General features: G+C 31.2%; 1 protein-coding gene across 1 annotated transcript; it reads left to right on the forward strand.

Moving 5' to 3' along the window:
- On the forward strand, nt 1–26,658 carry LOC114327366 (citramalyl-CoA lyase, mitochondrial). The gene is made up of 7 exons (XM_028275957.2): nt 1–189; nt 2,245–2,385; nt 6,388–6,585; nt 13,978–14,164; nt 16,831–16,944; nt 21,742–21,920; nt 24,377–26,658. Exons 1-7 carry the CDS (start codon nt 124–126, stop codon nt 24,467–24,469), a joined length of 978 nt encoding a protein of 325 aa, XP_028131758.2. The 5' UTR covers nt 1–123; the 3' UTR covers nt 24,470–26,658.
- The last annotated feature ends 587 nt before the right edge of the window (nt 26,659–27,245 follow it).

A 27,245-nucleotide genomic window follows, 5' to 3' on the forward strand; every position in this document is an offset into this window, starting at 1 on the left:
CATTGTAGTCTAAAACATGTGTTTTTGATGCTCCTATCAATGGTATTTTGATAATTTTTTAAGATCAAAACAACTATTGACCCAGTGAAGAATTTCATTCTAAATCTAAATATAGAAACAATTATGGCAAGTTTGGTAAAGAGCACGTATGTACGGAAAATACAACTACTAAAGGAAAATATCTTGCGAGTAAGTCTTTCATTATGTCTATAAAAATTTTTGATTTAAACTGTAAATACTCATTTACTACAAAAGTCCTTTGGCCAATCTGATAATCAATTATGCTGACACCAGTATTTTCTATTATTTGAATAATTTTTTTGTTTACAGTTTTTAAAAAATTTTTCCTGATCTCCTTTGAACAAATTATTCATCTTCTCTTCTTAACTCAGGCAGGAATCCATAGTCTATGGCACTTTTGTACCATACCTTGTTTTTTTCCTTAAAAGTTCTGTGGTATCTGAAAAAATTATATTTTTACTTCTTTCTAACCCAAATGTGCATATCTATCTTATTTGCTTACTAAAAATGACGTAAGTTAAGCCAAAACACATTAAACAAGGTCAAAACAGGGCGAAAACACATTTGGCTAAGGCTAGACATTTAAACAAAAACCGATTTTACTCAAATGTGATGTTTCTGTAGATACAGCGTTTTGGCTAAGGACAGCAGTTTGGCAATCTCTTCTTCCATTTCGCACTTTCATTACTATGTTTCTTTCACCTTACCTAGTTTGTATAGGTGGGTTTAGTAACCATTTCAGTGACCATTTTGATCTCTCGTTTATTGAGCTTCATCTAGTGGCTCTCCACTTCTTTTGATGATTTCTTATCAGCCACTACTGATTCATTCCCATGCACACCTGCATGAACCGTTACCAGCATTAAATACACTTTATTGTATCTTGCCAGGTTGTTAAGGAGATCTTTGCAGTTCGTCACCAGTTTTGATTTGGTGAGTGGGTTCTTTACTGCCAGAATAGCTGCTTGGGTATCTGTGTAAATATTGATTCTCTTTGCTTTGGGGTCTCTATCTATGATTTCATCAATGCAGGCCACCAAAGCAAAAGCCTGGAACAGTTGTATATTGACGTAGGCTGTAAGATTTATTATAATGTCATGTTTGCCCGAAGACTCCTGATTCTGTACCATGGGCAGTTTTAGATCCATCAGTGAACCAAGTCCCCATTCATATTTGGGACTTTTTGTTCTCTAGATGGTATAATTGTGTTAATCTTCTCAGTGAAGATTAGTTCTGGTGTCATCATATCTGAGTTCATCATAAAGATGGATTCCTTAAGTATAGTCTAGTAGTGTTTGTGTGGTTATTTGATACATAATTCTGCCTCCATGTATTGTTTGCTTTCAGTCTTAGCATGACCATAAAGGCTACCACTGAAATATATAGTTTCCAGCAGAGGTAGACCTGTGAGAGCCTCTAAAGAAACCAGTGCTGTACTATTCAAGGCTCCTGTTATATTTATAAGCCTTTGTCTTTGTAGGGTGGTGAGAGCGGTCACACAAGATGGCAAATCTGTCTTTTTACTAAAGTACTGAATCATAAGTATCTGTTAGTTGTATCACTGATACCAACAGATTACCTTTGGTTTTGAACCCCTAGGTTGAAACTATACAACTGGTATGCAGTTCCAGAAGAGTTGCTTAGCCCTGTTGGTTATCTTGTTAATATGAGTGCTCCAATTGAGTCTGGATTCCGAGGTTACCCCTAGATACTTGACCTCATTGGTTCTCTCCAGTTCCTCCCCAAATAATTTCTGCTCACTCAGTTCATTAAGTAAGCTTCCTCTTATCAGTGAACACTGCTAATTTAGTTGTGGAAAGGTTCAGAGAGAGTTTCTCTTTCAGACACCAGTTCTCTATGTTATGAAGGGCATATTGCTTCTGATCCTCAGCAGTACTGCGAAACACTTGACCCAGATTCCTTGAGCGCTTAGCCCATGAATCAGGTCATCGACAACTGACACCACTATTGTCTATTATTTAATTTACTTTTCTTGTTTAGAACTTCTATATATTTTCCCTGATCTCATTGGATCACTTATTCATATATAGACAAGTAATTTTTTAACTCTAAATCGTAATATGTTCAACATAACACAATTACATTGATTCTATAGTTTTATTTTACAGCTACTTTTTCCTTCTACAAATGACTTATTGACTTAATTTTAATTCTGATTCTTCTACTACACTTGTTTTACTTTCTAATTGATATTTTTTTAAGACTGCTGTGAGGAATTATAAGCCGAGACGAGCCCTCATGTATGTACCTGGCAACGATTTACGGAAAATAAGTAAGATATCTAGTCTAAATGTCGATTGTATCGCACTAGATTGTGAAGATGGAGTGGCGTTCAATAAGAAGGTATGGCAAACTAATAAAATAGTGTCTAAACAGCTTGCATGTGCTTTTGTAGATAGATAGACCATAGATAGATCATGAACATTATCCATCATTTGGGCTTATTCCAGTATTGGTAAGATTTTAATAGCTAATTTAAGACTAATCAATAATGTATCATTAACACTTGTAAATTCCAAATATTTGGTATTAACACATATAGTTCGTTAATTAGATAGTCAAATATTTTTGCTGATGTATTCTTGTCTAACTTTCTTGTCTATTGTATTTGTGCATCATATTATGTAGTTTCAATATTGCTTACTGAATCATACTTTGAATCTTTAGTGTATATTTTAATGTTGCTTTTTTCTGTCATTCACCTTTTATTCAATTTCTCGTATATATACCACAGGAAGTGAAGCCAAAAAAAACCACCTCTTGACCGCCGACGAGGGCCGCTAGTTCTACCAGTTGGCGTACAATGGTTTCTAGAGGGGTGGTCGAGGGCAAAGCACGGACAGTACACGTAAATGTCAATGGAACCAACATCAACTCCATCTAACTTTCTTCTCTGTTGTCTTTGGCCTTCTGGACACCACCATCTGGCATAACCCAGGAACACCAGGAACACCACACTTGCCCCAGTGCGTTTTTTGGACTGTTTGCTTTTGCGATCCATCATAATACATTCACCACAAACCCTGAAGAGGACAAAATCCTAAACGGGGACACTCATTGATAGCATTTCCACAAAGCAGTTTATCTTTACACGCAAATCAATACAATGAGATGATGAAGCCGAAAAAGCAGTCAAAAAGACGTTTACATATAAAAAGAATGGATATACCGATGGGGTGCAAATGCATCCCGCACCGTTGTTTACGTAAGAATCTGAGCACCGCCTTACCAGGGTTAAAAGGGTTAAAAAGAGGGTTAAAATAACCAAAAAATTGCCTAAATACACAGCAGGAGAGTCATCAGGACATTCAACATTTAAACCAAAGTTGTCATTATTTCAGGATGCATTTGATAAATTATAATCACCACACAGAAACAAGTTTTCAAACTTCTCCATAACATATTCAACTGAACTGCAGTACAACATGTACACATTTAGGTCGAATTTATTAGAAAAATAGCAAAAATCATGTATTTTCATACTTTTCATTTTAGTGTAGGAAACAGAGGTTGAACCTCGCAAACTGGACACAAGTCCGGTTTTATTTTTTTTTTCTGGTATATCAAGGAATCCTTATTATAAGACTAACTTTTTCTTAAAAAATTTCGCCCCGGAACCCCTATTTTCATCCCTTTAAAGGGGGTAATTTGTGGTTTTTGCGAAACGTAGCCCTTCCTGTACGTTTTGCAAAAAAATTCCTTAATATAAATATGAAGAGGACTATATTTCCTATAATTTATTCCCGACAGCATACGTCTATCACCCATCGTTTAGCGAGGGTGGCGCCCCAAAGTTGACAAGTTTTTAAAAAAGATGTTTAAACAATTTTTTTCCCTAACTGTAATGGCAATCAAGAGGAGACTTGGCAATCAAAATGCTTTATATACCATTTTGTGTAGGTGCTTATTACCCAAGTATGAACACCAAAAGTGATTTCTTGGTGCAACCACTGTAGCCAAAAATACAAAATAAAACGGGGGGTTAAAAAAATTTTTGCTTTTTGACCCATACGTTCATAATCTCCATCAATAGGGTATTTCATAAATATTAGATTTATGCTTCCTACACAAAGTTATTAATGCTTTCATAGATTGTCCTCAATTGATATCACTTTTTAGTCTTAAAGTTCCTAGTAGAAGCAACAGACAATCAGAAATCTTTTCAGTGCCATTTCACCACACTAATTTTGGTATAAATGAACCGACTACACAATTGGTTCGGAGTGCTAATAGCCTGCCAAGACAAATGGATATTTTTGACTCCAAAATTGGTTTGTTCAAAAAACAACTAAGGGGTATCTTACAATAAGTTTGTTGTAGTTCTGTATTGTTCTTGCAATATGTTTGTTTGTATTATTTTGATGTGTTTATTATTTTAATAATTTATTATTGTTGAGGTGTAACTTGTAAAAGTCTTGTTGTGTGTAAAACTTGTAAATGGATGCCGTAAATAAATAAATAAATAAATAAATAAATATATATGGCTATTGCAACATCCCTGCGGAAACTACCCCTATTCCTGAAAATATGTTTGGCGAGCATGCGTTTACGATTTTCTCATTACCTATGCATTTTTTAAGTTATACTACTTTAGGCACGAGGGTGAATTTTTACATTCCCTGGCGCATGCGCACACCGACAGTATGGTATAATATTAGTCGCTACATCTTTATGTAGCGCAAGTAAGGTGTGCGTGAAAAGAATATGTATATTATTAGTGAAATTTAATAAAAAATTTTCCTCTTGGTAAAATGTATATTAAAAACGTTTTCGCTCTGTAACAAGAGCAGTGTTACAAGAACATGGTGAGCCAACCAAAAATGTTCTTGTAACACTGATGATGCTCTTGTTACAGAGCGAAAACGTTTTGTTTATATGTTTGTAGCCCTTTAGGGATTTTTAAACTAATATACCTTTAACCAAGAGGAAAATTTTTTATTAAATTTCACTTGTAATTAATGGTATACAGCCAACTACAGGAAGTTCTTCCTTGTGGATTAATATATTATTAGTGTTTTTAGTAAACATATTTATTATAATTTTTGTGTCTTTGGATTTGTCTTCCTCGGGAATAAGATATTTTATAATAATAGTAAGTATATTTAAAGTATTTTTGTGTACTTCACTTGGTCTATTAAATTTGTCAGTATGTATGAGAAATCTTGTAACCTGTCAAAGCAAAGGGAGTATAGCTCAGTGGTAGAGCGCGTGACCGGAGATCGAGAGATCCCCGTGTGTTCTCTAATTTTTTTTTTTATTTTTCTTATTGTTTTAATAAACATTTTTGGAAAGTAGTAAGTAAAAATTAGTTTAATCTTTAAATAAAATACAAATAACCTGTTGAAAGTATATTTATTTCGTTGAAATCATATAATAGAAGTATAACTTCTTACGTGCGTACAAAGTACACACACATTCTTTTTTTTTACAAAACTTATACAGAATTAAAGATCACTATTTGCTCTACAAATAAGGTCCTATGCATTTTTTTCGTATAAGCAACCTTATTGATAAAATACTTATGGCAAATAAAAGAACACATGTCAGATACAAATTATGACTATGTATACTTTACTTTCTTTGCACCCTAAAGCCACAGTAGTGGCCCAAAGTGAATTTTTGCATATTTTCTTTATTCATTCTCCTTTTTTTTTTGGGTGGTTCCGGGGAAAATATGGGGGTGCATTATAACACTTATACATGTAATCGCTGAAAGTTTTTTTACTCTAGCATAGGCGGTTCAGATGGTATAAAAATGGGTTTTTTAAAATGTAACACCCTGTAATTAAAAAATGGGCAATTGCCCTTAAATAAAACCTATACCAAAAAATCAGCCGCTTATTCATGATTAATTTCCGCAGGGTTTCTTCTTGATTCCCATTACAGTTGGGGAATTTTTTTTAAAAACATCTTTTTTAAAAATTTTGTCAACTTTGGGGCGCCACCCGCTAAACCGTGGGTGATAGACATATGCTGTCGGGGAATAAATAGTAGAATATATAGCCCTCTTCATATTTCTTTTAAGGAAATTTTTTGCAAAACCTACAGGAAGGTCTACGTTTCGCAAAAACCACAAATAACCCCCTTTAAAGGGATGAAAATGGGGATTCCGGGGCGAAATTTTTTAAGAAAAAGTTAGTCTTATAATAAGCACCCCTTGATATATCAAAAAAAAAAAAAAATAAAACCGGAATGTGTCCAACCTCTGTTTCCTACACTATTTAGATTATGTAATATTTAACGCAGTTTTGTAAATAAAAAATTCAATTTTCCACTAATAAGCTAACATTTTACATTTGCTTCTTCCCCTAATTTCATCTCATTATCTTGTAAATGTTTTATTAGGATGAAGCTAGGCAAACGATACAAGATTCTTTAGCTCAATTAGTTTCAAATTCGGAAATTAAAAGTGATATAGGCGTTCGAGTCAATTCCATTGATAGTGATATGTGTGAAAAAGACCTGGAAGTTTGTTTATCTGGAAAGGTGTTACCTCATACTGTATTGTTGCCAAAGGTTGAAGAGAGTGACCATCTGCGATGGGTAAGTATGAATAGGATGTCACATGCTTTTTTTGTTGTATAGACTGCAGTTAAATTCAAAGAGAGTGATGCAAAGTTGTAATAATTGATGATTTAGATACTTTAATAAAGATATTCCAAAAAAATAAAAATGTATACCATTTTTATTCAGTTGCAATGAGAAGGCAAAACTGTCTTATTTTTCACTTAATACAGAGAGCACAAACCAGCACTCTAAATCGACGATTTTCGACTCTAATTGGAGTCATCATCAGAGAGGCGTTGGTTTTCTGTTCTCTGCCCCAAGTGACAAACGCTGAGAGCTAGTCCTCGTACTGCAACTGACTTTATGGAGTAGGTGTCTAGCGACATCTGCTAAATGAAAGTCAAAGTTTTTCAACCTAATAAAAATATTTAAAAATATTCTTAAAAGAAATTTAGTTGAAAAATTTATTGGACCATTTTCCTGGTGACACAATTGGTGACACAAATGGTGCAATTTTTAGAAACCATGGAGGTGTCACCAGGAACAAGGTCCAATAAGTTTTTCAATTAAATTTCTTTTAAGAATATTTTTATTAGGTTGAAAATTCCACACCTGTAATTTTGAACCAATCAAAATACGTTATTTTGACAGATCACCATGGCAACGGAGGTATTTTATCGGAAATTTTTTGCTCGTGGGGTACCCAACAGCGAATTATAGTGGAAATTTTTTGACGTTTACAATAACAGAACATTTTTGACAGACTGGTTTTTATTTGTTTACATAATTTAGTTTTGATTCATTTTCTATCACTTGTAGTTACTCAAAACTTATGTAAAATTGAAGATTATACTATTTTCTATCTTGAAATGGTATTCCCATGCAACTACAATGAGTAGAAATTATGAATTTGAAAGCCTAAATAATTGCTGACAAAGCTATGGCGCGCTATTAATCTGTTCATGCAGCTTTGGATTTTCAAATGCAAATTTGGTGTGGAATTTTCTTACCGAATACCACGCGAAGTCAAATTAATATCCGGAAATTTTTTTTTGATCATGAATATTTTTAGAAAATTTCCCTCGTCTGCGACTCGGGAAATTTTCAAAATATTCATGATCTCAAAAAAATTTCCGGAAATAATTTGACCTCTAGTGGTATTACTAGTGAAAATCTTTGAAGATATTTCAGTTTAAGCTAGGTTAGATCTTGAATATGATCAGTCTTTTCAGATTTTTGTCAGGCATCATCCATATGAAAGGACAACATAAACTTGGTAATTTTTGGTTGATAAAATTGAAACCTATATAGCTTTTCTACCAATAAAAATATAATTTCTCTGCAAATTTTGAAATAAAAGTTACACAGAACTTAAAATATAGTAATTTATTTTTAAATAACTGTATGCTCCATCTGTATACGTTTAATAGAAAATTACCTCTGTAGTACACGCCTACACATACGAGCGAGTAAAGAACTACAAAAGGCGTTGGAATTCTTTTGTAAGGGGGGAGGGGGCGCGAAGCTCGGTGGGTAGGAGCGTCAAACTTTTTTGCATCTTTTTGGGGTCACAAAGTTGGCATTCTCAACAAAATTCAGCCTGTTCGTCTCGGTTTTAAAGATCACGTCTTTGATGACTGGACTATTAATATTAGACCAGGGCGCATCTGTAAAAATATTAGTACATTTGGACGTTGAGAGGTGACTCAAATTTTTTTGCAGAAATTGCTTGAAAATAACTGAAATAATAATATTTGGGTTATCCTTCCTCTCAAAAAGGTCCGGAACATTGTTTAAATAATCAAAATGTCAAAAAATGAAGGAAAAATTCGATTTTTTTCTTCGTTTTTTGATTATAACTTTAAAAGTATTCATTTCCGAGAAAACTTGTACTGACATAAAAGTTGCGTAATTAAATTTCCAACAATATAGAATTGGTTAAAAATTTAAAAAATAGTCACCCTTGTTGCAAAATAGCAATAATTGCGAAAAAACCATACAAAAACAAGTATTCGCATTTTAAGTTTTTCAACCATTTATACTACACTTAGGACCTTTATATTTCATTCACAGAAACTTTATGAAACAGTAAAACAATACTGTAAATTTAATTAAGATTGGTTAAATAGATTTTGCAAAATAAATTTTGCAATCCAGCTTTCGCAAAAAAAATTCATTTTTTCAAAATGTTACAGGACTGAAAATAAAGCAGATAGCAAGTTGAAATTTTTTTTGCTTATAGAAGTGTACTGTACCTTTCATTTGCAATTTGCAAAACTAAAATCGATTAACTACCACGGCGTCAGGAATTTTTTTAAATAAACATTAATTATTGGTGCTACGCGCAGGACAGCGGATAGTTTGCTCTGATTGGGCATTCCAATGACCTTTGATAATGATTGATACATTTTAATTTTTATTATATTTCGATATAAATAAATAAATTTGTTTATTGCAAAATAAAAACACATACTCTATCCTTTGAAATAACACTTTTTTAGCAAAAACTTTCTTTGTTGATATATTTTAACTTAGAAAATAAAATTTTATTATTTTTAAACATATGCAATTGTTTAAACAATATTTCACAAACAATAATAAAATTAGTTTGATTTTTGTGGAACTAAAATATTAAAGTACAACAAAATATAGAGTAAGAAAATAATATATTAGATAAAGATTGGAAGAAATTTTGGTGGAAATCAACTTGTGTGAATTCTATACCTCTGTCCTGCGCGTAGCACCAAAAATTAATGTTTATTTAAAAGATTTCCTGACGCCGTGGTAATTAATCGATATTAATTTTGCAAATTGCAAAGGAAAGGTACAGTACACTTCTATAAGCAAAAAAAATTCAACTTGCTATCTGCTTTATTTTCAGTCCTGCAACATTTTAAAAAAATGAATTTTTTTTGCGAAAGCTGGATTGCAAAATTTATTTTGCAAAATCTATTAAACCGATCTTAATGAAATTTACAGTGCTATTTTACTATATCATAAAGTTTTTCTGGGTAAAATATGAAGGTCCTAAGTGTAGCATAAATGGTTGAAAAACGTAAAATGCGAATACTTGTTTTTGTATGTTTTGTTTCGCAATTATTGCTATTTTGCAACAAGGGTGACTATTTTTTAAATTTTCAACCAATTCTATATTGTAGGAAATTTAATTACGCAACTTTTATGTCAGTACAACTTTTCTCGGAAATGAATAGTTTTAAAGTTATAATCAAAAAACCAATAAAAAATCGAATTTTTCCTTTCATATTTTGACATTTTGATTATTTAAACAATGTTCCGGACCATTTTGAGTGGGAGGATAACTTAGATATTATTATTTGAGCTATTTTCAAGCAATTTCTGCAAAAAAAATTGAGTCACCTCTCAACGTCCATCTCAAAACAGATCCGCCCTGGACTATATATTAATATGTACATTTTTTTTTGAGGCGTCACTGCTCAGACAAAATAATCTTACGTGCATAGAAATCGGTCCACTTAAAAAATTGGTCATTTTTGATGTCTCGTATTTCCTAAACCTGTTGGCCAATTTAAGTGATTTTTTTAATATGTTATAGCCTGATTCTTTAACAATATCGTTGTAATAATATTGTTGCTAAACAGGTAAATTTTTATTGTATACCGGGTGTACAAATCAAACTATGTTTTTTTCTCAAAGTTCGCATCACCCTGTGGAATACTCTAGCACTTATAAAATACTGAACTTAAAACCCAATTCGTTTATGTTGGATAATAAAAAAGTTAGGTCCTTTAACAATCAGACATGTTCTTCAACAATACACGGTGTTTCTAAATAAGTGGGACAAACTTTAAGGGGTAATTCTTCATGAAAAAATAATGAGTTTGCTTTATAAACGTATGTTTGCAAATGTTTCGTTTCCGAGATACAGGATGTTGATTTTTTTCTTACAAACTGACGATTTATTTATTGCTCTAAAACCAGTTGAGATATGCAAATGAAATTTGGTAGGTTTTAAGAGATAGTTATTTTCGATTTTTTGGCATAAAATTAAGAATTTTATATTCACCATTAGCGTGCATACGGGTAATATGATCGGTCATATTACCCGTATGCGCGCTAATGGTGAATATTAAATTCTTAATTGTATGTCAAAAATGTGCAATAACTACGACTTAAAACCCACCAAATTTCATTTGCATATCTCAACCGGTTTTAGAGCAATAAATAAATCGTCAGTTTCTAAGAAAAAAATCAACATCTCGTATCTCGGAAACGAAACATTTGCGGACATAGCTTTATAAAGCAAACTGTCATTATTTTTTCATGTAGAATTACCCCTTAAGGTTTGTCGCACTTATTTGGAAACACCGTGTATTGATAAAGAACATTAGTCTGGGCTGATTATCGGAGAATAGACCATTTTTGGGAAAAGTTATTTACCAGCAATTTTATTGCTGGAATCGAATTATAAGATCCTATATATTAATAATATAGGTATGCAAAGTCCTCAGATAGTGTGCTACTTTTTTTATAAACAAAATGGCGCCCGAAAATCGTGTTTTTTTCAATTATTGCTCTAGAACTCCGAAGATTTTAACTTTACAACAAAAACACTCAAATAAAAATTCACCGTGATTAAATTCTGCATAGAGACGTGTTTTTCCCGATCTGCTCCGACGAAAATTTTCCTCGGAAAATGCGGGTTTTCCCAACAAAATCTTTAATTTTCAAATAAAGTTTTAGATAAGTGATTATTTACCAATAATTAAATAATTTGGTGACTTAAAAGTCTTCTTGGTTTAGATTATAGTTCCAGAAGCTGGTGAAAATTAAACGAATATTTTAGCAACAATTCAATTGTTAATTAATAATTTACGGTCGCAATAATAACCAAAATAATTATGATACACTGATCAAACTTTGAAACCTTATAAAGATGAGATGCCTATTTAACATTTCGTCGACAAAATATAAATTTTTTATTTTTTTGCATAATCTTTAAATGTTTAAAAAAAAATAGTTATAAACAAATTAACGTTTCTCAGAAAGTTTTTATTATATTATAATTTTAAAAAATAGCTAAAATGCGCATTTCAAATATCTTGAAAATGAATGCTTTAAAACTTTTTTGCAACCATTTGCAAAAAAGTTATGAAACAGCAAAGTAAACATACGATTACTACGGTGTTAATAATTTTTTTTTTAATTCTTTCAAAGCGTAGAAGTGAGTTTAAAGTACAAGCTAATTATTTATAAAACAATATCGATTATCGGCTTAATGGTTATATTTTAATTAAAGATTATAAATATATTTTTTTGTAATTTACACGCGCGAAAGTAGAATAATACAGTACCGTAGCTACCCGCCCACATACACAACTCGCGCGAGTTTAAGCGTGTCAGTCGCTTCGAGTGAACATTTTATCTCCGGATCTGTATCAAGCCTACTTTCGCGCTAAAAATTACAAAAAAAAGTATTTTTAATCTTTGATTAAAATATAACCATTGCACTAATTTTTGACATTCTTTTTGAGTAATTAGATTGTACCATAGACTCACTTTTAAGCTTTGAAACAATTAAAACAAATTATAAACAATGGAGATATCGTATATTTATTTTGCTGTTTCCTAACTTTTTTGCAAATGGTTGGAAAATTTTTTTAAAGCATCCATTTTCAAGACCTATGAAATACGCATTTTAAGTATTTTTTAAAATTAGAATATAATAAACAATTTCTAAGAAATGTTAATTTGTTTATAACCATTTTTTTTAAACATTTAAAGATTATGCAAAAAAATGAAAAATTTATATTTTGTCGACAAAATATTAAATAGGCATCACACCTTTATAATCTTTCTAAATTTGATCAATGTCTCATGATTATTTTGGTTGTTATTGCGACTGTAAATTGTTAATTAACAATTGAATTGTTGCTAAAATATTCATTTCATTTTAACCGGCTTCTGAATTTATAATCTATACCAAGAAAACTTTTATTTCACCAAGCTATATAATTATTGATGAATAATTACTGGCCCAAAAAATTTATTTGAAAATTCGAGATTTTGTTGGGAAAACCCACATTTTCCGAGGAAAATTTTCGTCGGAGCAAATTGGGAAAAACATGCCTCTATGTAGAATTAAATTGGGGTGAATTTTTATTTTAGTATTTTTGGTGTAAAGTTAAAATCTTCGGAGTTATAGAGCAATAATTGAAAAAAATACGATTTGTCGGCGCCATTTTGTTTATAAAAAAAGTAGCACACTATCTGTGGACTTTGCATACCTATATTAATAATATATAGGATCTTATAATTCGATTAAAGCAATAAAATTGCTGGTAAATAACCTTTCTTTGTACTTTACTAATTAGACCAACGTATTATAACTATTTTTTTTTCAAAATTTAAAGATTATGCAAAAAAAAAATTTATATTTTGTCGATAAAATATTAAACAAGCATCTCATCTTTATAATCTTTATAAGTTTGATCAATGTATCATGATTATTTTGGTTATTATTGCGATCGTAAATTGTTAATTAACAATTGAATTGTTGCTAAAATATTCGTTTAATTTTCACCGGCTTCTGGAATTACAATCTATACCAAGAAATCTTTGATGTCACTAAGTTATTTAATTATTGATTAATAATTACTTACCTAAAACTTTATTTGAAAATTATAGTTTTTGTTAGGAAAACCCGCATTTTCCGAGGAAAAATTTCGTCGGAGCAAATCGTGAAAAACACATCTCTATGCAGAATTTAATTGCGGTGAATTTTTATTTGAGTGTTTTTGTTGTAAAGTTAAAATCTTCGGAGTTATAGAGCAATAATTGAAAAAAATACGATTTGTCGGCGCCGTTTTGTTTATAAAAAAAGTAGCACACTATCTGCGGACTTTGCATACCTATATTATTAATATATAGGATTTTATAATTCGATTCCAGCAATAAAATTGCTGGTAAATAACTTTTCCATGAATTTTGCTAATTAGCCCAGAGTACATGTCTAGTTGTTAAAGCACCTAACTTATTTATTATCCAACATAAACGAATGACTCAAAAAACAGAATGTTAAGAAGACCTGAGGCTATAGTTGGGGTTTAATTTTAGTATTTTATAAATGCTAGAATATTCCACAGGGTGATGCGAACTTTGAGAAAAAAACACAATTTGATTCGTACACCCGGTATACAATAAAAAATGTTTAGCAACAATATTATTACAGCGGTATTATTAAAGAATCAAGCTATGTATAACATATTAAAAAAATCACTTAAATCGGCCAACAGGTTTAGGAAATACAAGACATCAAAAATTACCAAATTTTTAAGTGGGCCGATTTCTATGCACGTAAGTTTAGTACATTCTCATCTAGAAATTGTCCCCTACTCTTTTTAAATTTAGCTGCAGCATGTATAGTACTGTCTTAATATTATGTGTTAGTTTTCAGAAAAATTGGACAAAAGTATCCAAAGCAGCAACAAAGTTAATTTAATAATTTATATCGAATCAGCCAAAGCATTTACAAACTTGACGGAAATATGTAAGACTGCTGTAGAGTTATCGGAAAAATCAAAGTTTGTACCAAACTCATTGGTATTTGGAAGCGATGATTTCTGCGCGAGCATAGGTAATGTTTTTTTATTTTTGTGTTACTTTTATTGCAGGTCATCGACGAGTAATTTTTGTCATTCTAGAATGTCTAATGAATAGCTTTGAACCATTGAAACGATAGGAAACATTTTCAATTTTAATTTTAATATTTGACATTTTTAAAATTCCAACCTCCTTAATCTTGAATCTTTCAATCCAAGTCTTTTCTGGTTGTAGAACTCGGATAATTATTTTAAATCCATAATATAGTCCAGCAAATGAAGCATTTTGGCTCGCAATTTTTTCGTCCGGCATGAATTTACTTGAAATTTTTACAGAAGGTAGGGAATAGTCCAAGGATCATTTTCTATATCATGCCGCTGTACGCTAAAACCTTGGGGGTGGTTGCCACCCCATCTCGGGGGTGGGAATTTTTTATTACATTTTTATCATGTAAATCGATGTAAAACGTAATTCTAAGGAAAAAAATTGTTTTTACATTTCCTTCGTAAAACTAATATTTTTCGAGTTATTCGCGGTTGAAAGTAACAGTTCGACGAAAAAATCGACTTCTTTAGAGGGTTTTTTGAGAATAACTCGAAAAATATGCATTTAATAAAAAAAATTGTAGATATCAAAATTGTATCCTTTAGTACTTAATACAAATCAAACTCTTTTTCTATAATATCTTTACGACCAATACAAACCGAGATACGGCATGTTAAAGGTTAGTTTTTTTCGTCAAATGCATAATTTGAAATATTCAAAGCCAAATAACGGGAAAACTTTACATTTTTCGAGGAAAACTTAAATAAACTTTTTTCAAGCATACAATTAGTCCTTTCAAAAAAATAATAAAAAGTTTCTGGCATAAAAATTGAGCGACTTATGATCAAAAAATTGTCGGTACCTGCTTTTCTCTACGAGAAAATCAGTGAAAATTACCCCCTAACTACCCTCCTAATTCAAAATTGGTTTCACCTTTCTGTAATTCCTTTTATATTAGTATTATTAGTACACCCAAGAAGTTTGACCTATTCAAAAAGCCTAATTTTAGAAAAATTGGAGTTTAAAGAAAAATTCATTTTTTGCGATTTCGTATTTTTCACCATTTTCTTCAAAATATCTCCGAAAATACTGGAGATACGAAAAAAATTATAGATTACTAAATTGTATCTCTTTTAATAACTAAAATTTCTTTGTGCACAGATTTTCATTACAGTGAGACATAGCTGTTTAAAACCTCTATTTACCAGCAAACACCCCCTTATTCGAGCCCTTTAAACCCATCCCAATTAAAAACTAAGATAATTTACGGAATTTAATTTACACAGTCTTATAGTTCTTCAAAAATTCTACAATATCATTTTTTAAAAAACTTTGTCGCCAAAATTGAAGGAGCTACGATTTTTTTCAAACTTTTTGTCGCCAAAATTAAAGGAGCTATGTTATAAAACGATTATTTAACCAATCAAAATCAAATTTTACCCATATTAAAGTTTACAATATTTTTATATAATTTTTGACAATAAGGGGTAGTTTACAGCCCTAAAAATAATTAACGCCGTTGAGCATGATATAGAATATGCAGTACAGAGTGAGATGATCCTAATCCCAAATTTTCATGTAAATCGATGCAAGCCAAAATTATTCTTTTAGGATAAGTAATTTTTTATATACAGCTCCAACAAGGGGTGTTTTAAGGGTTGAAATATTATGATATTATATCTTAAAGCATAAAACAATCATTATGTAAATAATAAGAACCAAACGTTGACAATATTAAAGTTTAATGTTGTTCTGAAGCTATTTCCTTGTGGCATTTTTATAATCAACTATTTTTAATGGGAATAAGCCACAATTTTACCAAAAAATTATTTTATTAACGTTTCGAAGATCAAATCGGGTTTCGTTGTCAAACTTTTAGTAGTAATTTGTATTTTGACAACGAAAACCGATTTGGGCTTCGAAACGTTAATAAAATCATTTTTTTGGTAAAATTGTGGCTTATTCCCATTAAAAATAGTTAATTAAAGTTTAAAATGTTATTTTATAATTTTTTACAATTAGGGGTAGTTTTCACCCTTAAAAATCCAAAAGCGTACAACGGCTCAATATAGAAAATAAACTAGAGGGTGAAATAGGGCCTAATCCCAAATTTTTGTACAAATCGATGCTGGATGAAAAAATTGCCAGGTTTTGCCAATTTTTCAGTTTCATTTCCCCGACTAATATGAGAGGGAAAGAAACTCTTGGGATTGAAAAATGACTACATCTCTCTAGCGGCATTTGACAATGTAAATAAACTACTGGATTATGTTTATTTTTCTTCGAAAATGAAAAAATGCTACAACTCATCTTTTTCTAGTTAGTCTGCTTTGTAGTATTCTTCAGAATATAATTCACTTTTTGGCATTTTGAGTAAACTGAAGGAAAATTCAAAATATTTAAATAATTTGAAATTTAAAAGAAAAAATAATAAATCGTGGAACACCCTAACCCTCTTGTATAATTTGCTCAGTTGCATGCTCCATCTGACTCTAAATGCAATAATTATAACGCTCTGAAAACGTTAAAAAACGGGTCATTATAAATACTGTGTAGTCAGGAGAGCAAAATTTTTATTGATGTTGATGACTTGTAGTGATGATTTTAAGAAAATTCCATATTTCTGTAGTACAAACAGTATTTTTCTCATTGTAGGAGCTACAAGAACTGAAGATGCAATAGAAGTCCTCTATGCAAGACAGATGTTGGTGTTGAACGCCAAAGCGTTTAATTTACAAGCAATAGATATGGTGTACATCAATTACAAAGGTAAAGTATATCAATTTTATAATTCCTTTAAAATTAGTGCAGTCATTGAAGCTTTTTAGCTCAGAAATTTTTTACTATGAATCGATTTACATGAAATTTTGGAATTAGGCTTATCCTACCCCTAACTTTAAAAGTGATATTGACCCGAACTCCGTTTTCACCCTGGGGGTGGTTGCCACCCCCTTTTCGGAGGTGTTTTTTTTTTCAAGTTATTGGCAATTGAAAATTCGGAATTTTCTCACGATTTTCAACAGTTTTTTGCAAATATCTCCAAAAATGTGCATTTTAACGATAATATTATACTGAACAAAATTGTAGCGGGTAAAAAAATGAACAAATTGGTTTTTTAAAGAGTGTTCAAAGTGCAATATTAAGCGAGATATTTATGATCAAAGCCGTTTTTGAAGTTATACTTATTTACCGGCGATAGAGGGTGAATTTTTATATGTTAAAACCTATCAGCCCGGCGCATGCGCATTATAACTTTGTTCTGATTGGATGTTCAAATGACATGTCAAAAATTATTCCAAATGGCGGCTGTGGCACAGCTGTACACTAGGTTCGCTTTCAAGATGCAGTAGAAATAGAAATAAACAAACCAAGACACGTTAAATGCCACTAGGAGCACAACCGGATCATAATTTACAATGTATATACATTGTACATTCCAAATCATGATTTCCAAAGTTTATACATTGTAAATTATGATTCGGAAGTGCTCCTAGTAGCATTTAACGTGTCTTGGTTTGTTTATTTTCTACTGCATCTTGAAAGCGAACCTAGTGTAGTTTGATTATTTATGGTTTTTGTGTGAAAAGAAACAAAGTTAGTTAATAGTTATACTGCCTTTTTAAATAGTTTTCATATACCTATATTTTTGGACTTTTGGACTATTTTGGACAAGGAAAGGAAAACTCATTCTAATTTGGTAAGTAGTTTTATTATAATCATATTGTAATTAAACATTTGGATTAGGTTGGAATACATACATTTATTTTCTCAAGAATGGGGATTTTAGAGAGAAATCCCAAATTAGGTCCGATTTTTATTTTTAAATTATGATATTTTGGCGTAGATTTATTTATCTAGTAGGTATGTAATGCTTTGATTTACATACTTAATTTGATTACCAACAAAAGTTCTACCAATTTTCATCTAATATATTGTTTTCTTACTGTTTTGTTATTTAATATTTTATTCCACAAGATTTAAACTGCATAATTTAATTACATAATATATATTTAAAACAACTGTCAAACAGTAAAACGTTCAGTTACCCTATTTTTCCACATGAGAAATAATGTGGGATTGGACGAGTGAGTCTAGGCTTCGATTACGAATCAAAGCGGCCTGAAGTTCACGGGTTCGATTCCCGATGCAAGTTTTTATTTTTTTATTTTTTTTTCCATTTTATGATTGTAAGTATATTTGCTATATAATTTTTTTTTCAGAGAATGCGTATTTAAAATTTTTGCCAATAATTATTATCGTTCAGAAATAATTTTTTCTTTGTGGCATTTTTCAATGTGTTTGTGTGCGTTTTATTCTTTTATTTTTTAAAATTTTTGGTATTGTCTTAAAAATCACATAATATGTAGTAGAAGTATAACTTCTTACGTGCGTACAAAAGTACACACACATTCTTTTTTTATTTTGTGTGTAATTTAATCGATGTATTCAATGCCATCTAGCGAGAGCGAATGAATTTTATGCATGCTAATGAGAAAGGATTTTATAGTGATAATAATAATAATAAAATGATGGTTTTGCTTGTTTTCGATTCAGAGGGTTGCACACTAGCTAGACAAGCCCTGTTTCTACCCTTACAGGCGTCATCAGTAGCTTTCCAAAGTGTGCCCACCTCTGAACCGAAAAATAGCTCCACCATCATTTTAAAGGGAATCTGAAAAATAATTCAAATTTCCCATCAGACGCGATACAGCGACATCTACTAAAAAATTGAAGAATCTCAGATGCAGAATCCACCAATTTAATAAATTAAAATGGTAGAAAACTGAGATCCTTCGTGTTTAAAAGTTCTTACTGGTACATCCTCAATCTGCGACTTTTTCAATTAATAAGACAGCAGACGACGAATATAGAAAACGAAAGGGAAACGATCACAGTTCGCTTTTATTCGTCTAGGAAAAACGGGCAGCAGAGGAACTTTCAGTACTCAAATCCGAGTAATAGGAAATAAAAATAATAAAATGATGGTTTTGCTTGTTTTCGATTCAGAGGGTTGCACACTAGCTAGACAGGCCCTGTTTCTACCCTTTCAGGCGTCATCAGTAGCTTTCCAAAGTGTGCCCACCTCTGAACCGAAAAATAGCTCCACCATCATTTTAAAGGGAATCTGAAAAATAATTCAAATTTCCCATCAGACGCGATTTTATAGTGCTTAAAATGAGCTTTAAAATGAGCACTGTCAAAAGTCTTTTGTACGTAAAATGAGTGAGCTGTAATGAAAAAAGAGGAACATCTAATGGTTTTTTTTAAATCAATGGATTTCATAAGTGCCATTTCCACCAAAATTAAACTTAATCGTATTCCGTCTAGAATCAACTTTAATATAAAGAGTTTGATCGATTCTAGCAGTTTTGCTACTTTGAAACACATATTTTTTGAAAAAATCACGATTTAAAAAAAATTCTAAATAAAAAACACCTTCTTTCCATAATATCTCAAAAATAATGAAAGATACGTAAAAAGTGTATAAAAAATAGGTTTTCTTTTGACAAAAATTTTGGTTTGTTTGTTTTTCCTGTCACACAAAAATTGACGAAGATATGATTGATTAAAGAACGCGCGGTAGCGCAACCACTGTTTCTCTCGAGCCCTTTGACCCTTCACCGTTTCAAAATAAGGTTTTTCACTACATATTGTAATGAGAAAAGTTGTAGCTCTTTTAATTACCTTCAAAATGGTTTTTTATAAGTTGTGATAGCTTCAAAATTGAAGTAGTTATGGCCCAAAAACTAATCGTATTTTTTTCTATTTAGTAAACTAAACATTTTTAAATGTATAATCATACATATTCAATGTTTTAATTTATGGGTAGTTTTAAGGGTTAAAGAACTTGAACATATGATTTTCCAGCATAGCTTTTTCGAGAACGTGGAACGATATTTAAATCCTTTTTAGTTTATCAAAAGATATTTTTTATACAATTTTTAATCGAGGGGTTGATTTTAAGGGTTGACAGGAGTTAACAATTAAATAATTAAGATAGAAACGTAAAATATTATTTATTCTATATTTAAGTCTTCTTGTCAAACCAAATTAATTTTTTGTAAATTTTTTCTAGTTAGGGGTTGTTTTTAAGGGTTGAAAGGGGGTTAACAATATGATAATTAAGATAGAGAACGTAAAATATCATTTACTATATATTTAAAAAATCTTTTTATGTCATACTAAATTAATTTTTTGTAATTTTTATATTTAGGGGTTGTTTGGAAGGGTTGTACGGTTTTCAAGGGGATGAAAATGAGTTTAACATGAGGTTATTGTGTTAAAAAACACTTCACAATGTCACTCTTTATTATTAAATACGTATTCTGGCGATAAAATGGCTCAATGTCAATTTTTTCATTAAGGGGTTGTTTTCACCCCTTAAATATAAAAAACGGAGTTCGGGTCAATATCACTTTTGAAGTTAAGGGTAAGATAAGCCTAATTCCAAAATCTCATGTAAATCGGTTCATAGTAAAAAATTTCGGAGGTAAAAACCTATTTCACGCTTCAATGACTGCACTAAATAGATTAACTGATTTTCGGTCGTCCGGACTATCTTATATTAGCGCAGTTTCTTCGTGTCCGTGGCTTATTCCGTTCAGTTTTGAAAATAGACCGTTCTTCGTCTCTTTCCATTGTCCCTATTTAGCTTAAATTTTCTCAGTTGCCGTTTATTAAAGAGTAAATGCTTTTGAATTCCTTCTAGACTCAATTGTCACTAATCTCCAACAAAAAAACACAAAAAATGGGAAATTCCCTTTTCACACAAGGAAATCATCTATCTTTTGACCTAAGGAAGCGATCTTTTTTGATGTATTCCGTACCCAAAAATCATCTTGTCGCTTAGTGTGAGCAATTACTTTCCCGATTTAAAGAAAGAGCAAATTTGTCCTTTTCTTAAAGAGTAAATTCATACTAGACTCAATTGTAACTAATTATCCAACAAAAAGCACAAAAATAATAAAAATTCCTTTTTTGCACAGAAAAATCATCAATCTTTTGACCTAAGAAAGCGGTCTTATTGGTATATTGCTTATGCAAAAGATATCATTTCGCCTATTGTGAGATTCTAAAGAACCCTGGCACACTTAATACCTTTTCTCAGCGTTTGGAGGTAAAATTGTGACTCATCCACCTTACTCTCCGGACCTGACACCTTTGTGTGACGAATCTTTTTTCCTCCATTCGCGAAATTTACAAAACAGTGGAGACTAACCGGCTAGGGCCCACCGGAGAAGTCTGCGTTCACCCAATCTTCTAGAAAAATGGTGGCAATGTTTTTGGAATGGCAGATATCACTGGCGTGTACTGTGCAGCTATATTTAATAATTATGTGTCATTAAGACAACCTTACCGTTTATAAGGCGAACGTTGTACAGCAAAATTGTACGAATTGATCGACCGTCCACTATATTCGTCAGATTTAGTTCCGTGTGACATTTCTATTCGCAAATTTATAAAAACGCCCTGGAGGACACAGTTTTCCAATGACCGATTTTGGTCATTTCGGTGACTATTGAAAAATTTTATTGTTATAAAACTTTTTCTCGATATCTATTTCAGATCTGGGTGGATTGAAACGTCAAAGCGAACAGGGCATGCGAATGGGATACACAGGCAAACAGGTTATACACCCAGGTCAAATACAGGTTGTACAGGAAGCATTTTTGCCCAGTGAAGAGAAGATAGAGTGGGCTCGAGGACTTCTGCATGCTTTTAAAGAGCATCAAGCAACAGGAAAGGTATTGTATATATTATAGTCCTTGGGCCCACATATAAAATTATTATTTATAGCCACACCGTCGAAACTTTTTTTACTTGTTATTTGGGTGAAGTCGTTTGTCTGTCAAGCTGTCACGAAGTTGTCAATTTTATGCAAGAAAAAAATTTATAACCACCTTGGTCATTTTATTTTAATCAATATTTTTTATCATATAAACAGCGAAAACAATTTTGTCGGACAAAAATATTGGGCCATATGACGCAACGCGTCGGACACGCTAAATATGTCAAATTTATTAAAATAATAAATTTATTACCACATGGCTAATTTTAACAGAATCTACCATAAAACCTTTTAACAATAATGTGCTAACCTTGTCGGACAATTTTCACGGGGCATATGCGCAGTAGGATGCGCCGAAGATGTCAATTTCCTGGATTTTTTTTTTATTACCACATGTCATTTTTATTTTGTACTGTTTTTTACATGTGTAATGCATATTGGATCACTTGTCGGACAAAAATATTGGGTCCAAAATTTTCAAAAAATTTTCCGAAATTTTTATTATTCCGAATTACATTTTTTGTTTAAGAATATTATTACCTGTAACCTACTACTTTTGTCAGAAAAATGGTTGTAAATATAAGGGATGTACGAACCCAGCATAGTTTAAAAGTAGGTATAGTTTACTAATAAAAATTAAATTTTTTGTCCGACTGTCGATTTGCCCCAATATTTTTGTCAGACACTTAGATTTTTTATTTAGAATATAATTACTTCTAAATAACCTCCTATTTTTGTCGGAAAAATGGTTGAAGTTAAAAATTCCAGGAAATTGACATCTTCGGCGCATCCGACTGCGCATAAGCCCCGTGAAAATTGTCCGACAAGGTTACCAAATTATTGTAAAAAGGTTTTATGGTAGATTCTGTTAAAATTAGCCATGTGGTAATAAGTTTATTATTTTCATATAAATTTGACATATTGTGCGTGTCTGACGCGTCATATGGCCCAATATTTTTGTCCGACAAAATTGTTTTCGCTTTTTTTTTTTTTTTTTGAAAAATGGCTTTGGCAGATCCAATTAGCCAGACTTGTTTGTGATTGATTGAAGATTCATAGTCATAAATTTCTTATAAACATAAGTACATTCTACAATATTATTTTTATAGATACATTGGTACATTGTGTAGCTTTTTTTTATTTCGTTTTTTTTTTAATTATTTTACTGTTTTTTTAATATATATTTTAATTTGTGCGAAACACTTCTTTTTTTTATGTTTGTTTCTATTTTTTTTCTTTTTTTATGTTTGTTTCTATTTTTTTTTTCTTTTTTTTATTTATTATTTTTTTGTTATTATTTTATTATGTGTTTTTTATATATATATATATATATATATATATATATATATATATATATATATATATATATATATATATATATATATATATATATATATATATATATTTTTATTTTTTCAAACCACATTAACAAATTATGCCTATTATATTATGTTTACAACTTGTATTTACATAATTTAACATGTTTATAAATGAGATGAAGAATTTCCATATCATTTGTAAATATTAAAGTATTTAGGTTTATTGGGAAAAAACATTTTAAATCTTTTAATTCCTTATAAAGGTCGTTTATGTTATTTATGTTTAAATGACATTCTAATATGACATGTGTTAGATCTCCGATTTTGCCACAAGTACAATTTGGAGTATCTGACAAGCCGATTCTATGCATGTAATATGGCGTAAGAGCATGATTGGCTCTCAGCCGATTAATGGTCTTTATAAAATGTCTGTTATATTCTGTGTAAAACCATCTTTTTGAGAATATCCTAGGGTTACAATGAGCAAAATTTGAGCCAGTATTACATTCTCTGTAATGCAATTGCCAATTATTTTTAAGTTTTTGTCTGCTAAAAGTATCAATATCTGAATCTGGAATTAAATTTTTGTTTATCTTTTCTCCGATTACATAAGCTGATTTAGCAAAATTGTCAACTATTTCATTGCCTTTTATTCCCGAATGACCCTTAATCCAAGCAATTGTTACATTTACTCCTAATTGTGTAATTTCAAACAGAGTTTTAAGTATATTCAATTCAATGTGTTAATTCAATTGTTTTCGCTGTTAATATGATAAAAACCATTGATTAAAATAAAATGACCAATGTGGTTATAAATTTTTCTCTTGCATAAAATTGACAACTTCGTGACAGCTTGACAGACAAACGCCCCACTACCATAATGCGCCAAGCTCCAAATTTGTCCGACTCCACCCAAATAACAAGTACAAAAAGTTTCGACGGTGTGGTCATAAATAATAATTTTATATGTGGGCCCAAGGAATATTATTAATCCGCTGGATATTCTTCCTATTTACCAGATTTGGCACTCTGGGATTTATGATAACTTGTTCTTATATATTTCAATTATTTTAAGTTATATTTATATTTTTAGGGGGCGTTCACTTACAGGGGAAGTATGATAGATATGCCAACCATGAAGCAAGCTCAGAACGTTATAGACCTGGTCAATTCCACCAAAAAATAAAAAATCTACCTGGATATAATGTAGCATTAAAAAAGAAAGACTGATAGCTTAATTATTATTTTTAAACAATTACTTTTTAATGATTTGGTTGTGCATGTTGAAGTTTTATATGACGGAAGTTAAAGGCGTTCATTCACTAGGCGTTACTGTACTTTATATGTATGAAAACTGACTTGTTTTATTGACGGTATGTGTTTGATTTAGAGGTGGGTATATTCTAAAAGAACCGTTATATAGGAACTTACTAGCAAGAGGAATCAAAGGAACCGGTTCTATGATCTCAGATTTTTAATTAAAACATATCCAAAGAATAGTTGCCTTCATCAAGCTTTTCATTTGATATTGTTGATACTCCGGCGAGGAGTATAACCAAATTATTTTTCGCTAAACTAGATACTATATTATTTAAAGGTGAAGAAAGGCAGTTCTAAACCTGCCGTTATTTAGGAATGCCACAAAAACTTAAATCAAATGATCCGAAGTCAACCGTTACAATGTTCTATAAAATTCGTATTTAAGTGTTTGGTCTGTATTTGCAACTTTCCTTAATTTTTTCACCTACCGTGTAATATATTGTTATGATCTGCTTTCTCTTACTTTTATAATAATTAGTAATTATTTAATTAATTATTCAGTTGTCGCAAATCATACATAAAAAATTAAGAAAAATCTCAGGGTGCCTTTTTGTCATAAACAAAATAACTAAATTATCTTAGGTTATACTGATCTTTTCTCGTGGCTTCAGTATCTCTTAGTTGATCCTTATCGGGACAAAATAGGAAAAGGAAATAAATAGAAGTACCATAAATAAGCACATACAAATACCTTTATTATCAAAAGCAATGCTCTGAAAATTTATCAATTAAATCCTGTAGGCATAACTGTCCAAATGAAACTTTTACCATATAAATTAATCTAATTCAAACAAATATTTATCGCTTTTTTCTTGATACCATTAATAAAACAAGCTAAACAAACAAATTTAGGTATTCGCAAAACTACTTATACTTCCTATTACATTTTTGAAATGTTGGAATCTTAATTCATATGCTTTTACGCAAAAAGAAATTAACTTCTGATTATAAAGAAAATCTATCACGTAAGTTATTGACTGACCTTTTTGATTCACACACAATGATGTCTCCTCTTGACCCAAACATCTCCTCCTTGTTGATTATGTTAGGCTACCAATCAAAGCCCTCTCCGTTCTCAGCATCAATCCAGCAGCGTACCAGCAAGTATTTCTCCAAAACACGAGCCAGGCCTCTTTTGACCAGTACTCGTTCAATAAACTCCAAAACTCTCTCCTCTCTTTCTCACAATAATAATCTCCTGAGACCCAAGTATCTTTTTTACTTGGTGTCACAAATAATTTCAATAACTTTAGTTCTTGTAACTTACTCTCTTGGACATAACAGAATCAAAGAGGTATTTCTTCTCAATTTGATTTGTCTCTCGTTCCACTTTTCAGCTATTCTTCACTATCAAACAACCAATAGTATTTGCTTCTGAACTACTCACGAAAACTTTTGACTGCTCTTATCGGATGCGGATCACATAATAATATCCATTTCCAAACTGTCTGAACATTCAAACTTCTCTCTCCCCATTCCAAATTGCCAAGCCAATCAGAAACATTTCTCTCTCCACATTCCCCTTTTTTCATTCGAAAAAACCCATGCATTCTTTCAACAAATACTTCTACTCATCATAATTACTTTTCGGGAATTCTACAAATATTCTTGGGCTTAAACAAAAGGACTTAAAATTCCAAATTTCTCTACCTTATTTTTCTAAAAACTAATAATTACAATTATCTGTGGATTTTGCCTTTCCCGTAACAAACAATCTTTTTAAATTATAATCCGAAGTAAATTGTCTTTTCACTTCACTTATTTACAAATGTCTTTAATTCTTCAGGGAAAAACTCATTAAGGATAAACCACTGCGTAAAAGCTAACTTCTAATAAATAGTTACAAATCAATATACAGGGTGTATCAAATTTATGTGCCCGCGTTATATTAAAAATTAAATTTTTATTCTATCTTTGATTGACAAAATGATACACAATAATATAATACATTCGATTACAGTAACGTATAGTGAATGGAACATCGGAAGTATGAAGATATGTGTAGGTCTTTAATGCTAGTAAGTTATATTTTTTTAAATAAAAACTGACGCATTATAGACTGTTTATTTATAGAACCTCAAGCAAATTACTGTCTTGAGATTTTTTTGCGTTTATGATATTCCCGGTGTCCATTGTATCCGATCTTGTATGGGTTAAGAAGCCAATACTGGCTAATTGGTCTTTATCAAAGCCATCAAAATAAATAAAAAAAAGCCAATACAAAATTCAAAACCGAATATAACGAATCATGGAATACAACGAATCGTCAAATATAACGTGTTCGCCAATCTCGCTATAATACTTAGACAAATTTTAGAAAAAACACTGGAAATTGGCATAGATACTTACCACATATTTACAGACTACAAGGCAGCCATGACTCTGTAAATAAAAGAGAAATGTTCGGAGCAATGAAAGAGCTAGGAGTACCAAATCAGTTGGTAATTTTAACAAAATTAACCTTTGAATCAGAATCAGAAGGAAAACGTGGACCAGGGAGTCAAAGGATTTCCTGGCTGAAAAATCCTCATATGTGATTCAACACAACATCCACAAATCTTTTTAGAGCAGCATTGTGCAACGTACACATTGCCATGATGGTCGCCAACATCCGAAACGGATAGACACTACAAGAAGAAGTA

Source organism: Diabrotica virgifera, chromosome 7 (genome assembly GCF_917563875.1).
Source record: "Diabrotica virgifera virgifera chromosome 7, PGI_DIABVI_V3a".
In the NCBI taxonomy this organism is placed as follows: Eukaryota; Metazoa; Arthropoda; class Insecta; order Coleoptera; family Chrysomelidae; genus Diabrotica; species Diabrotica virgifera.

Coding starts and splice junctions, on each gene's coding strand:
- LOC114327366 (XM_028275957.2), top strand. CDS start 124: ATGGCAAGTTTGGTAAAGAGCACGTATGTACGGAAAATACAACTACTA. Junction 6,586..13,977: donor AGAGTGACCATCTGCGATGG/GTAAGTATGAAT, acceptor ATTATGTGTTAG/TTTTCAGAAAAATTGGACAA. Junction 14,165..16,830: donor TGATTTCTGCGCGAGCATAG/GTAATGTTTTTT, acceptor TTCTCATTGTAG/GAGCTACAAGAACTGAAGAT.